Source organism: Rhamphochromis sp. 'chilingali' (genome assembly GCF_963969265.1).
Source record: "Rhamphochromis sp. 'chilingali' genome assembly, chromosome: 3".
NCBI classification, from domain to species: Eukaryota; Metazoa; Chordata; class Actinopteri; order Cichliformes; family Cichlidae; genus Rhamphochromis; species Rhamphochromis sp. 'chilingali'.
In genome coordinates this window covers 37,945,252-37,961,408 of record NC_137931.1, presented here as the reverse complement: position 1 = coordinate 37,961,408, position 16,157 = coordinate 37,945,252, and the positions used below count along the sequence as shown (strand labels likewise).

General features: G+C 38.7%; 1 protein-coding gene across 2 annotated transcripts in view; it reads left to right on the top strand.

The window, feature by feature from the left end:
* The window catches only part of prdm5 (PR domain containing 5), a 46,055-nt gene extending 30,114 nt beyond the window's left edge, over positions 1–15,941 (top strand). Inside the window, exons 14-16 of one of the 2 annotated variants that reach the window (XM_080878007.1) lie at positions 226–311; positions 10,552–10,656; positions 14,208–15,941. In XM_080878007.1, the coding sequence (XP_080734133.1) occupies positions 226–311; positions 10,552–10,656; positions 14,208–14,372 (356 nt within the window). In that variant the 3' untranslated portion in view covers positions 14,373–15,941. The remainder of the gene's footprint in view (positions 1–225; positions 312–10,551; positions 10,657–14,207) is intronic. The other variant, XR_013971059.1, reaches the window with a different exon arrangement.
* Positions 15,942–16,157: the final 216 nt, after the last annotated feature.

Genomic DNA, 16,157 nt, shown 5'->3' with positions numbered 1-16,157 from the left:
CTGCACTAGTTCTTGCACTGATGGTAGCTGTATCTCCCGACCTCTGTGCTGCTAGCGCTAGCCTTAAAGTGAGCAGCATACGTGTTCTTTCATATTTTCTTTGTGGGGTTCTTTACAAGTGATGCCTTACTGATATACGTACGAGTTTCAAAAACTGTTTACTCCTCTGTGATGCCATATCAAATTCATATACATATATGATGTATTATGGTGTTCCTTTCCTAGGTGAGCGCCCATATCAGTGTCCTTACTGTGACAAAGCATTTAGCAAGAACGATGGCCTGAAGATGCACATCCGCACACACACTCGTGTAAGTTTTTCCATTTCTTACTGAATTTTTCTTTCCTGTCTTTCCTAGTTTTGTATTGTTCGTTAATACTAACCATTGTACACGAAATGAAGCTGTTATACTCTTGGCTGTCACAGACAAAAGCTGACTGTTGTGGATGAATTATGGCGATGCCCAAAGAGCGGTTTCCAGACCTTTACCTTGTTTGCGTGTATTGTTTTGCCTTTTGTAGTATTTTTATGACTAATTTATGGCTGGCACAAACAAAAGATGTCCTTCTTTATATGTCCCATCCCACATTTTGAGACAATCCCCCCCAATTTTCTCAAATGTGGGACATTCTATAGCACATGCACTTTTCTAAAGTCTGGCTTTTAAGATAAGATAAGATAAGATAAGATAAGATAAGATAACCTTTATTAGTCCCACACGTGGGAAATTTGTTTTGTCACAGCAGGAAGTGGACAGTGCAAAAGTTATGACGCAAAAATTAGAATACAATAAGAATAAATACAGTACACAGCTGTACAGAATAGAATAAAATAATATACTATATACAGTAGAATAAAATAGAATAAAAATATACAATAAGATAACCTATTTACCTATAAAGGGAAAGCTTTTTACCCCTCAGCTGTCACCCTGTTGGGCAAAAAACAACATAGAAGTTTTAAATTGATACCTTAGGTGTATCAGCTAAAAATGTTAGACATGTTTGAACCTCAATGAACTCAACTTTAAGGTCAGATACAAAGTCTCCTCAAAATCTTGTGAATGCAGCATCTCGAGAAGGAAGTGACCTTGAATTTGGAAGTTTATACTATAGGTGCATCTACTAGGAGGCTGAGGGGTACTACAGACTGCCAGTACTTTTATTATAGTCAGAAAGTTAGTCTGTCTAATGCCACCAAGGAAATGTCCAAATAACCAAAAAAGCTGTGCAGATTTTGTTGAATATCATGGAAACAACAAGTTATTTTTCAGTTTTACACAAGGGAAAGCACTGTGTGAGGAGACTCGGCATATGTGTGTCATAATTGGATACAATTCTTAGATATGGCTCAAAAAAGGTGTGTCAGTCTATGGATACTTTCAAACTGAAACCCAAAAGTGTTATTAAACAGAAAAGCAGCAATAATATATTTGGACTGTCTGGTAAAATGGACAACTTATTGGTTTTTTTAGGTTAGATATGAACATTTCAGACTCTTTCAGCCTTGTTGACGTGTCCAACTTTGTCCCACACAAACAGGGTTTGACGAACATTTTAGTTTGTAGGATCTGGTCACCCTAGATTGTGCAGTTTTATCAGCCTGTTATCAAGTAGTTGATATGTGTGCGTGTGAGTTGTACCTGCATAGTTGATGAATGCAGCTTGCTAACCAAGTTAGCTAGCGGTAAATGATAAATTAGCATTCTAGCCTATAAGGTAACTTAAGTCCAAAACAAAATAAAACCAACATGGCAGCAACCGAATGTTAATTCTGAGAAGCCACCATCTCTATGCCTACCTTTTATACCGTCTATATTTAGTGATACAGTGGAACCCCGACTTATGAATACCCCATTTCCATTTAATGAAAAATTCAAGTTACGAAGGCACTTAACAGCAATATTTCTGCCCGTGTTACGGCAAAATGCCCACGTAACGAAATCCGCTGGCTCTGATTGGCTGAGCCCAGAATGCCTTCCGAATCATGTGACAACCCCTTGGCTTTCGTACTTGCGCTTCGCTGTTCCACTTGAACGAAGTATTGTTGTTTCAGTTAGCAATTAGCCTATAGCCTATCGTTCACTCAAAAGGAGCGATGGGTGCTTCGACTTACAAAAGACCCTCGGGAACGATTTAATTTCGTAAGTCGGGGTTCCACTGTAGTTTTGAAACAGTGGTCGTTTGTCTCAAAGTTGGCCAGAGAAAAATTTCCATGAAAAAGCTGCACTTGGTTTATGGAACGCCAGGACTGCCATAATGAATTAATTAAATACACCATTAAATAATTAATTAAATGTGGCAATAATTAATTAAAATTGGAATTAATTAATTAAATAAATAGTTATGATATATGTAATTAATTAATTATTGACACATTTAATTAATTATTTATGTATTTCACGTTTTAATTAATTATTGACACATTTAATTAATTAATTATTGACACATTTAATTAATTAATTATTGACATATTTAATTAATTATTTATGTATTTCACATTTTAATTAATTATTGACACATTTAATTAATTATTGACACATTTAATTAATTATTGACACATTTAATTAATTATTTAATGATATATTTATTTATTTCATTTTGGCAGTCTTGGCGCCTGGCTCTCATCATGAAATAATTTTATCTGTCAGCCTCACCCATCAAACTCAGGGGGCGGGGTTAACGCTGATCGAGTCAAAACCATTGCTTTGGCCTGGTGGCCATTGTTTCTAGCACACAACAACCGGCATGTGGAAGCTAACAGAACTGAGCTTTGAAAAACCCTGTTTGTGTGTTACCAAATACCGTTTTAATATTTTTTTAGAATGTAGTGGTTTAATCTTCATGTGTCTGGTCGGTTTGTCAAGATACAGCCTCTTTGCAAAAGTGTTTCGATGATTTCGGAGATGTCGTCCCAGTCTCACGGCAAAGCGTGGGATAGACCCGCTCGCCTCGCAAGCAATCCCACCGACAAAGCTCAGGCCCCGGTACACAGCTGTAGTAACCCCCGCTGACTTCTTTTACTGAGGTTATATTTATCGATGTTTTATTTCCTGATGTTCTTATGTGTCCTACGTGTTTCAGTCGCCAATTCTGAATTATAACTAACATTAAAAACATGTTTAAGGAGGAGAGAGAGCAAATAAATCTGTTTAACATCTGATCTTTGGGTTTTTGTTCAGTAATCAGCGTGACCTGTGTATAAACACATAAAAGAGATAACGTTGGTGTTTCCGTCATGTAGTAACTGCTGGCTTTAACTGTACAAAGGTTGTTCGACACTATGAAACACATACAGACTTCATGATGTTCGGCTAATATTTTTATTGTGAATATTAATCATGCTGACCTCGCTCTGTACACCACGCAGCGAGGTCAGCATATCCACGATATCCTCAGCTCCATGAGTTAACACAAAGTTTCCCAGCTGACTATCTAACTGCCAACTATTCCAGAGACGTGAAAATATACAGCATAAAGAAAAGTGTAAGAGACTCAGCAGCAGATTAGAATAACAGTTATACATTTAATAAATCACCAAATGAATCCAAGAAACGAGCAAACCTGTTCCGACAATTTGAATTTGTATTCCCTCAGCTGCAGACTCGCTGCTGTTTAAATGTTTGAAAAGGAAGATTAGATATAAACAAACGTCAAACATAGACTCAGTCTGCCTTCACATTTGATATGAGGCCAGCACGTATAGTGGCCTCAGCAGGCTATTACTGAAATACACGTGCTATATCTTAAACTATGATATAAACAGGGAGGTCCTATTAACATGTTTAGTTTTAAAGGACACCTTCCTGCCTTTAGTCTCATTCATGAGCAGTATTAGTTTTCTTCTAACATCCAGAAGTCTGCACAATGTGTTTCATAGTTTGTAACAAGCCTTTGACAGGTAAACATAACATGACCGAAAAAGCAAAAAAAAAGCAAAAAAAAAAGAGAGAGAGTGTTGACATAAGAAGAGAAAATTCTCTCAATTATGGAGACAGGCAAATGGTTCATTTATGTTTGATGTGTGTTTATTCCTCCCTAAATATCGTCGGTGAAGTTCGCCATGCACGTCAGATTTTCCTGCGCATTTTTATACCTCTGCCAACAGAGAGAGAAAAAAAATCACATTCTAACAGACAGCTGGTGCTTAGAATACAGTTGAATAACTATTAAAAAACAGATGATATTTAGATGATAGTTCAGTCTAACACATGTGCCAGTGAACCATTAAACGTCTGTGAAACTATGCAGTTATGAAACGTAACTTTAACCTCAGCCAAACCGATTTGCTCAGTTGTAAATAAAACAGCGAAGTAAACGTGACCCGACAGACAGAACCTGAGTGAATGAAGTCCAGCGTTTAACCACTGAGAGCTAAAACTCAGCTGAGGTTTGAAAGCTGTGTGCTGGTGATTGGACATCAGCCGCTGATAAAGCTGGCTCGCCTATAAAGTGCTCTGTAAGGAAACAAGCTCCAGCAGCTCTGCGCTCGGGGAAAACACTATATTTACTTATCTTGTGCAGTTAAACTGTGACTATCACCAGGTAACTAGGCGTGTTTCTTGAATTAGCAGCAGGTGTTAAACAGCTGACAGATGAGGAGGAGGATGCATGCAGGTAAACTGAGGGTCTGCTGAGCTGATCGCTGGTTTCGTGAGAAAAATGTCAGCTCGTTCTTTATGTTACAGAAGCACAGAGACACAAGACCAGGCGGAAAGAGACGATCGTTCGGTGAAAATGAGAATCTGCGAATGCAACATGTGGAACACGGAGAGTGGAATATGTAAACAAACCGGTTAATGTACCCCCTCGGTGCGCTCTGCATGCTAACTGTTAGCAGAGCTAGTGAAATCTCTGAAAACATCTGAGCACTTTTGCAAGCATGTTCTATGTTGACAACCTGACCAGACATACGGCGCGACATTCGCGGCTAAAACACTGTTAAAAGTGTAGCTGGTGACAGAAAAACGGGGTATTTTAAAACTACACCACCACCATTGCTGCTTGTGATTTGATCTGCATTCTGGGATAACTGGCTGCCCCAAGTCTACACAAGCAATCGATTATCTAGGATCGACCTGTTTTGACTTACTTTGCACGGCAACCAATCAAATGTTAGAGAAGCTGCATGGGCAGCGTTAACCCCGCCCCCTGAGTTTGATGGGTGAGGCTGACAGATAAAATTATTTCATGACGAGAGCCAGGCGCCAGGACTGCCAAAATGAAATAAATAAATATATCATTAAATAATTAATTAAATGTGTCAATAATTAATGAAATGTGTCAATAATTAATTAAAATGTGAAATACATAAATAATTAATTAAATGTGTCAATAATTAATTAATTAAATGTGTCAATAATTAATTAATTAAATGTGTCAATAATTAATTAAAATGTGAAATACATAAATAATTAAATGTGTCAATAATTAATTAATTACATGTGTCATAACTATTTATTGAATTAATTAATTCCAATTTTAATTAATTATTGACACATTTAATTAATTATTTAATGGTGTATTTAATTAATTCATTATGGCAGTCCTGGCGTTCCATATTGGTTGGCCTAGTTAGCACTTGCTGTATATTTTAGTGCTACATCCCAGAGCAAATCTTTTGCCCAACTTCAGAGTTGTGTGGCTCCACGTCCGGCCATCAGACACCTTAACATTCTTTCTTTGCTAGATTTTGGCTACGTTCACACTGCAGGTCTTAATGCTCAATTCCGATTTTTTGATCAAGTCCGATTTTTTTTGTCTGCTTGTTCACACTACAAATAAAATGCGACAGCAAACGCGCTCTAGTGTGAACGCTCAAAGCGGCCCGCATGCGCAAAAGAAGACGTCACTCACAACGCGCTCTGTTTAGACCCAGAGCAAACAGTATTATTTAACTGATGGCCCTTAATATAAAGACTTTGGACTTTACGTTTCCCAATTTTTGCTTTAAGTTATTTTGTTATTTACATAATAATGTAAATAACCTAATAATTATCCTTATTGCTGTTTTAGAGAGAGGCGGTGCTTCAAAGGATAGTTGGTGATTTCTGTCAGAATCTGCAGATTATACAGTACAAATAAAATGTTCACGTTGTCTTCCCAACAGTTTCACTAACATCTACACGGGATGGCCAGGAAGCGTTCGCGATGTCTTCTCCGGCGCTGATAATTAGCGTCTGTCTTGTGTCAGTGACGTAAAAGACGGATTTAATGCGACATAACCATTCAAACAGCGGTCGCTTTCTACAACATCGGATATGTATCGGATTCAGTACCGCATACGAAAGTGACCCAGATCGGATTTGAAAATATCGGATTTGTGCCATTCACACTGTCATACCATGATCGGATATGGGTCGCATAGGATCAAAAAAATCGGATTTGATGCGCTTTCGCCTGCAGTGTGAACGTAGCCTTTGTCAGGCCATTGTCTGCTGCCAGTTAACGCATAATTACACCTCTGTCAGTGGTTTGCCATTCTCCAGAAGACATAATCTTTGCTTGTCTGTCTGTGAGGTTTTTTTTAGGTTCACTGATATTATTAACAAGCCAACCAGGTGTCTGGTACTATTCTTTTTGACCTCAAAAAGTAAATAGATCAGCATATGTGATGTCTGCTTAATAGACATTTGACCTGCCATGCATAATTCAGACGGATTAGATAAAGGATGATATGACAGTGAATAGGTGCAGACACAGAAAGAGTGAATGGGATGCCGGCTCTGTTCCACGGTTACCTTGAGCGCACACTTTGGGTTTTTCTTTTGTGTACCACTGTGTAAAGTGCAGCGTTTGCATGAAGAATGAATTAACTCTCACACACCTTGCCTAATGCAAGATAGTGTGAGAACTCCGTGTCTAACATATGTGACTTTCCCAGTAAATTTAATTATAAGGCAATAACCACCAGTTTCATAATTTGTCCAGTAAGGCCTATGGATAAAAAGGCAGCAGTGGTGTAGTGAAGACAGGAGAGAGAATTGGAAAAATAATGCTTGCACTTTGCTTTGAACACATTCAGAGATTTTTTTTTTTACTTCATTATAAACAGACACAGCTGTTTGAGGATGTAGAAAATTTATAACAAGCATTTGTTTTATGGTGTGAACATGTAATTGCAAAATGAGGCCATGTTTGGGATGGAGAAAAGAAAAGGTAGGCTTCCCTCTAAATGTCATGAGGTCATTTCCTGTGCTGGGACACGGCTCATTTTCCTGCGTCATTTCTCAACCCACTAAAGTTCTCTGCCAAAGCGACACTTTCCATGCGCTCTTTGTAACCATCTGGATGTGTGCGTTAGTGTCACTTTTGACGAATGAGACCTAATATGCGTTTCATCATAGACTTCCATCATCAGTTTATACAACTCTGACTGTGACAATCGAAGCCTGTCAGCATAGTTAATTTCAAAGATTTGTTCTTCTTTAATGCTGTCCAGAGCACATCGCTCTGTTACACTGTGCCGATAATGAAGGTAACCTGCCCAGGTTGCTGTGACTCCGTAAGAACATGCAGGTATGATTTTGTAGCGTGCAGCTGATTAAACTGACTGATGTTTTGTTCCCAGCGTCCCAGATCTGCCTTCGCTCACAGCGCTCGGAGAAATGGGCTGAACAGTTACACACAGCAGAGGCAGATGAAGTCACTGTTGAGAAAAATTAATGTCATTTGGCTGAAAGAGCTGCAGCTCACTGTTAATGTACAGATGATGTGAGATGGATGTGACTGGAGATTGTGTGATTTGTGTTTATACCGCAAACCACATCATCTGCAAACCAAAATGGAACACGTCTGATGACGATATTTTGGAAGTTAAAGGATTTTTAAAACAATTTTGATCTTCAATGAAAACTGATATGGCTGTTTGTTCTGTGGTTACAGAAACACTAGCCAGTCATCTTTCAGCCATATGGAATAGAATTTCCAATTCCCCAGTTTCCTATTTTCTAAATGCTAATGCTTTATATGTAAGTTTAATAAGACTAATGTGTCACACTAAGGTTTACTCATGAAATTAGCCCCTTTCACTTTTTCCCAAAAGGCAAAAGCTTTACCTGATTCATGCGTGAGTCTCAGAGGTGATCTATTATGCCTTTCTTTAGTTTCTGTTAATATGTATTTTGCCAGTGTGGATGCTCATACTAAACATGGCCAAGTTTCAAAAAGTGAGGTCTGTAAATGTACAGTTAATTAATGTGAGAAATACAGTACATTAAAAAAATAGATAGAATTAAAAATGAATAAAATTAAATGGAGTTGAGTTAAAACTGTTTGTTTAAGATAGCGGATGACCTGAGTGGGTGCATCAAGCTCAATTAGTCATTCATTCATACACGCATTCATCCATCCACTAACAGTGCCGGTCTCAACCTTTCTCTCCTTGGACATCTCCTCCAGCTCATCCAGGAGCTACACTCAGGCACTCTCAAGCCAGCTAAGAGATATAATTTCTCCAGCGTGTCCTGGTTCTGAATTATTTATCTTTCGGATTCATCTTCCATTCAAAAGATAAATAAAGAATAACTTTAATAATTAATCATGCAAATACTCTAGTAGAGATCAAGAAAAAGCTAGAGCTATGCTTGTCATTTTGATAATGTCACCACCTTTATAATTAAAACAATTTTAAGTTAAACCACAAAATGAACGATGTTGAATACATTCAGTTTCTCCTTGTTTTCTGGGCAACATCTTAATCAAGTCAGTTTTTGCACATTAACTCAAAGCTGACACTGCACCTTTGCAAATTTTTTGGACCGACTAATATTGATTAAAGCCATAATATCATAAAGACCTGGGTGAGATTTCTTGTTTTTGGCATTTCACTGTGAACCACAATAATACAATCTTGTTGTGGTTCTAGACAAAAAAGGACAGCGCATGTTTGCACAAAAGAACACGGCACTCCATCCAGTATTTGTTAAGATATTCCGTTCTCGATCAAAGGAGAGAAAAAAAACAACCAAGCAGACAGACTGGCAGACTGACACAGCCTGGAGCCGTGCTGCTAGCATGTCTGAAAACCATTCAAACCTACAATGGGCTGTTTGTTGATATCTGGTTGGAGCCTGAAGCCTAATAGAGTACAACAACGTGCCGTTGGCATACCAGCTTTTCAAATGTCATACGAGAAGATGTGCTCTGTCGGAGTAATTAAACGAGACTCCATCCTTGCATGTATAGATGTGCACATTTTTGGAGAGTGGTCAGATCCAGAAGAATGACCAGGTCAGATGTCAAAGGGGGAACAGCTGCTGAACAGTGAAGGCCACCAGGTACAGATGTTCAATGTTACCGGGGTCGTAGTGATGCATTCTGGGTACACCACATCACCTAAGTCCATCCATGTGTTTCGGGACCTTTGAACACTGACCTTTTCAGTCTTTCATAGAAGAACCCTCCTCCCCTGATGGAAAAAGAAGTGAACTTGTTATGGCTGCAGGTTTAAGTGGAAATTTGCATCACACTGATCAAGGCAGAGTTTGTTTCCTTGAGACGGCGGTCTCTCGCCCACACACACACACACACACACACACACACACACACACACACACACACACACACACACACACACACACACACACACACACACACACACACAGATCCAGCTTTATCGTCCCTTTTATTCAGTCACATTCACACAAACTGTTGCATACTTAAAGCCGCTCATGCAGTGGACCTGATCTTTACCTCCTTTTGTGTCCTGTGTCATTGGGCGCTCCTTGCCCCGCCCACATGATAGTGCCTTTCCCAGGACCCTAACTTCCTGCATTCACCCTGTTCCCATGACAACTAAGCTTTAAATGGGTAGAGTCGCTGCTATCAGCCAGACTCGTCAAAAACAGCTTTCCAAAGAGTGACACTGGGAAACAGCTCCTCGCTATCTACATGCGTCTTACTTCTCTTCAAGTCTTTTAGGTGTCACCGCCGTTTCCCCTCGAAGTGGGGAGCACACGCCTACCGTTCGACTGTACATACACACACAGGCATACTTGGGAGATTTTTGTGAACACACCCACTGTGATATAGCAGCTTTGACTGACAGTGAGACAGGCCTCCGAAAGGCATAGAGGAAATGTTCTTCGGTAAACCGATGAGGTGTGGAGACGCAGGAGTGATATTCTACAGCCCCAGAGTGCCAGTGCACTGATACGCGTTCAAAGAGATTTTCTCTCCTTTGTTTTCCTTTCTCTTTTGAGGAATCCATGTGTTTTTGATGGCCTCTATGGTGCTCATTTCCTCTCTACTGCAGGCACTGTACAATCTTTCATTTCATATCTTCATAAAACGCACAGGGAGACCGCTGTGGTGTGAAGTGAGAAAACATCAGTGCGTGAAGGTGAATGTATGTGTTTCCACATCTTATTGTGTTTTCCACTGTGCTGTGCATGCCTGTTTGTACATATGTCTGTCATTACACTTTTCCCTCCAGATTTTGTCCATATGTGACCAAAGCTGGTGAATTATTGTTTAATGTATTTTTCTGCTGTACACTGACAGACAAAGTGCCCTCTTTAAATTTGTGCCTTTGTGTGTTTTTCACTGCAGGAGAAGCCGTATAAATGCAGCGAGTGCAACAAGGCCTTCAGTCAGAAACGAGGACTGGACGAGCACATGAGGACTCACACAGGAGAGAAGCCTTTTCAATGTGATGTGAGTGCGCAGCTCTGTGGAACACTGCAACTGCCTAAAATATATAAATTGACTCAGTAAATTAATTATAGCTATAAATGTGCCTAAAGAATTAAAAGAAAAATAAATTCAACTAATTATTCATCATTTATTTCAACTTTGTGTCTATTGGTTGACTGATGCGAGCATCACAACAGAAATGGAAAATTAATAAAAATAAATACAAAGGAAATTTACTCAAAAAGAAAATAAATGGGGGAGTTATTACAACATTTATTTTCCCAAAAAACAAGTTAAACCAGAAATATCAATTTATGTCATATCTAATTCTTAATTTAATTACATTTTAAACAATTTATTGGTCTTTTTAAAAAAATTTGGCGGTTTTGGTCCTCCGTACCATCAACCACTGTCTGTTCTTTCTTGTTTTGCTGGCATAGGGCCAGATGTGTGGAAGAGTTGGGGCTCAGTTAGAGGCAGATAGCGATCTTTCTTCTTTAGAGGGGCCCAGTGGGCTGATTCACATAAACACATTTAGAGGATCAGAGGGAGAAATTACTCTCTGCTTATAATGCTGCAGGAGTAATAATTATTCTCAGAGATTGAGGAGAGAACACGCGACAGAATTTGTTTTTAGTGTTTGGAAAAATTTTCTCCCTGCTTTTGTTTTTGTCCAATTTTGTGTTTTCTGTTTTTCATTTATAAAGCCACAACTGTCCTGGAAGTTGAACTCGCCGAACTATGGTGCTGGCTAAACAATACAGGGGTCTGGGTTGCAGGACACCTTTAAACATTATTAACATTGCGATTGCTTTTTTATTCCCAAGCAACGGTTTACAGACTTTGAAAAGAAAGTTATTTTGTTGGAGCTTTTTCTGTTGATTTGACCTGGTCACAGAGACACTCATTCATGTAAGCCGCTTCTGCTAGTCATAACAGTCCAATCTGTACACACAGATGCTACACATATTTTTTTGGTTTAGTGTGACTAACACTTTCCAAGAACATCATTATCTCTCATGTCTATCGTGAATAAATATACATAAGTCTCTTTGAAATCACAGAAAAAGAGATGTTATTTAAAACTTGCCTAATAATTGTGAGGTTTTCAAGGGATTTCAGTATGAAAAGCAGTTACTGTTTCTTGTTTATTCGTCAGTACACAACAAACAGGAGCTGAAAATGCCTTTTTTCAAAATTAGGAATGTAACTCTGAAAGCGAAATCATGACACAAATCTTCACCGACTCATCAAGCAGGTCCATTTTCCCATATGACAACTCCCTTAACTCCCTATTTTCTTTGCTTTCATTACCTTCATATTACCTTCACAATGGAGCCATCAATATGACATTGATGTATTAAAAAGTGCAGCAACTTGGTACATAAATATAAACATACATAAAACAGTAAGAGGATTAGGTGACAGAGACATATCAGTAGGATCATGTGACAGCCACGGCAGAGAAACAAAGGGGTTGCGTCACTGCTTCAGCAAGCGTCAGCAAATCATTCATCCATCCATCCACAGTTGTGGTCTGAAGTTTCCATACACTCATCACGAGCCTGAATGTCATGTTAATTTGGGGCTTTTAATGACTTCTTTGAACTGTGCTTTCTCCAGGGTGGAATGATTATACAGAATATATTATTAATTACTAAAAAACAAATTTGAATTTATTGGGGATTTTAATTAATCCACACAGGGTCAAAAGTATAGATACACACTGCAATATATACATACATCCCCCCTAATATTTGGTTAAATGCCCTTTAGCAAGACAGTTTTGTTAGCCATTAACAAACTTCTGGCAGAATTTTGGTTGGATATTTGACCACTAAGTCATTTAAGCTGGCTGTATCCTGGGTGAATTTGGTGGTGGTCAGCGGCAGAGGCCTGTCTGACCCCCACCTGCCAAAAATGGCTACAGGGATATGAAATGAGAAACAGTAAGAATTAGTAACCTGCATTATATAATAAAGATAAACCATGGCATGTTTTCATGTTGCTTACACTAGTTTTCCATGTGGAGTTGATAATGCATATTTAAATCATTCTAGTCTTGTGAAATATGAATGTTTATTTCTTATGCAAATTTATTTTAGCCTAAAGTTCAACAAAAACATGGCCTGTTACAGTAGACCCTAAAAATGCTACCATTGGGCTCAAGTTGAAGCAAATATTGAGCAAACTTATGCTATGTATAAAGAAAATAAAACAACACAATCACAGGAAATACAGGAAAAAGCTCAACACTAAGAAATAAGGTGAGTGATCTAACTAAAAAGAGACACTGACTAAAACTGCTACAAAACCAAAACTATGATAATAATACGACTCGCATGGATTTTCCCTGTGCTGAAAGTCTTCAAGGCAAAAGCTCAGAAGATTTCAAACTGATGCAACTTCTGTTATTGACTTTTGATGTGGACGCTGAAGTCACGCAGAGTACTTTAAGCTCGTAACTGTAGATTCCAAGCATGTCTTATTCAAACAAAGCTTAAAGCACCAGTCTGGATTCCTAAATTATCATTTGAGCTTTAACACGCCACTAATCCTCTATCCACAAGATCATTGAATTCTAAAACAGCATATGCGCCCATATTCACTGAGAATCATCTACAGTTGTCGTTTGAGGACACACAATCAGTATCCCATTCATCTCCGGTGAAGCATCACTGGAACGTGTCTCTCGGCAACATCAAGCGTTCATCTGGATCCTTTTTCCCAGCTTTGGAAGAAATAATTCAACATATAAACTATTAGAAATAATAGAAATAACATGTGGATTTTATTTTGGGGTGGATTTTGAGTCAGACAAAGAGATCACACAGTCCCAGGAACATTTTCCAGACGAGCTGGAGGGGTTCTGAATGCAGCGTCTGTCAAACCAGCATTAAAATGTTGTCGAAGCATCAAGCAACATCTGGGATACCATGAGAAGTGGAGGCCCCTCTCTCTCTCTCGCTCTCATCAGCTGCTGTCCTTCTTTCACTTTGCAAAATTGAAAATATTTTTCCTGACACAGCAGCAGATTTATAGATTGCTGGAGCAACATAAATGACAACATGATAGCGCATCAATGAAAATGTGGAAGTCCACCTGATAAACTATTGGAATGGTATCATGTGATGGTTCTGCTGTTTTCATTCATAGCTTCTATATTTGCCGTTCACCCACAGATGTAAGCTGTCTGTGAGATTTTCTGAATGTAATTCATAGCGCTGACGTTCTTCGCAGATGGAGCGAGGAGGACACATGCTGCGATTCTCCAAGCTGTATGTTAAACTGCAGCTGAACGCCAGCCATTGGCGGATTATCCTGATTGATAGAGGGCCCTGAAGTCATTTGTACAGTGTAAAATGCCTCATTTAAGATGGATGTTAAGTTGCGTGCATCCCCCCTCCCCCTGCTACCAGTGTGGAGAAAAGAGACGTTTCTGTTGCCAAGTGCGTGTCCCATTTTTGTTGCACCGAGGCTCTACAGTGAGCAGATATTGCCAGATTTAAATAAAGTGTGTTTAAATAGTGTAATTATGACTCCTATAATCCTCTATTTGTTGTTTTCTGTAGGTCTGCGACCTTTCATTCAGCTTGAAGAAGATGCTCAGCAGGCACAAGCTGACGCACAACCCCAACCGACCGATGGCAGAGTGCCAGCTGTGCCACAAGAAGTTCACCAGGAACGACTACCTCAAAGTCCATATGGAGAATGTCCACGGGGAAACGGAGAGTTAGAGCCAATTAAGGAAGCACTGGCTAAAAACGAGATCTTATTCTTCAGATAAACTTAAGTCTTGTGCTCTAAGATGATATGCAGATAGAAAGATAGCAGAAATGTTGCTAATAATGATACATGCATGTAGGACATGGAAAAGATTAAGGCGAGTATTTCAAAATTGAAACATTGACTGTGTATTTGTACTTTCTTTCGGTCATACTGTTTCCATATTGTTTTTGGAGATCTGAACAAACAGAATCCCAGATATGTTTGATCTGCCTCCGGAGCCTCTGTGTCTGCTCCGGTCTTTCTGAACTCTAACCAGTGTTACTGTACATACTGCCACAACATGACCCATTCCACTGTTCTCTGAATATCTTACTGTACAGTTGTGGCCAGTTGCCAAATGATGAAGACAAGTTGTGACCAAAAACTTTTCTGTGCACTTTAGTTTTATCTGTACACTTTCTACATATTTTCCTGTTGGGAGGCTAAACCCTTTTGTTCAGGAGGCAAAACAAAGCATGGGTCTCAAGGGCAGAAAAATAAAGCCAGCGAAGTGACAAAAACTGCAGGCCTCGGCTAAAATTGTTTAGCTAAATGGAGCCACTAAACTAGATTCTGACCATATTTGTGGTGTTGGTGCTGTTTTGAGTATTTGAATACATTTATCTGACAAATTTCACAGCCTGGTCTGTGGCAGAGAAGTGTATTTCACTTTTGGTGAGTAAAATCTAGTAGTTTATTAATTTATCGATATCCATAATCTATGGATTTGAATGTCAACTTAACACTTTAGTCTTTCACCCAAATATTGTCGTTTTTGGCTCCAAAAAATAACAAACTCTAGTAGCCATAATGGTGAATTACAGGCCTTAAAACAGGACAATGATTGGTGTCAAGATGTCCATGTCAGTTGTTTTTTATGCAGACTTTCTATTGAGCTTTATGGTTCCTATAGCAACACAGAGCACAGGCCAGAAGTCTTATTTAAATTAATAAACACAAAAAATTCATTCATTCACTTCATGTTTTACTGATTTAAATGGAAGATTATATGTAAAGATGAAAATACAAGGCACAGGTCCAAACCTGTTCAGATGTACTGTACTTTTTAGAAGCATGCTATAGCATTATGAGTTCTGAAAATGCCTAGAAAATCTGAAATAGGTCCTAAATAGTTTTTACACAATAGCTGTAAACATATTGCTATTGCATCTTTCTTGAAATCTGTTTTTGGATGAATGTGTTGGGTGTGACCTTCATCTTTACCTTGAGGAATGGGTTGAGCAGTTCCTTCGTTTCCCACACCTTGTTGTATGAAAACCAGCGGTGCTTAAAGCCTGTTAGCATACCTGTGTCACAGATTCTGGACAAATGTTTCCCAAATCTGGGGCAAATAAAAAATGCAAAGTACTGTTTCTGTTGATTCTGGTAATGATTTGTAGAGTATGGTTTCATATAAATGTCCCAAGGGTTTTGTGCCTTAAAATATGTGTTTACATTGTTCTTTTTTAAATCATTGTTCAAACCAGAACTTCATGCATTTCAATAAAAGTGCACTTCTTTTCTGTTTTTTCCATCTACTTCCATTTGCTCCTTCAATTACTCCCCATTTGATTAATGCCCATTTTCCAGCAGTTTATTCTGAGACTGTGAATTGTCACTTCACACCTTTGTATTTTAAAATGTATAAAACCTCATCACCTATGAAACATCCATTTCCTCTACTCTTTGTAATTATGTGTTTGTAGATTGTTGACATTAAGGTGGGGGTGGGTACAAGGAAAAAGAGGCTTTGA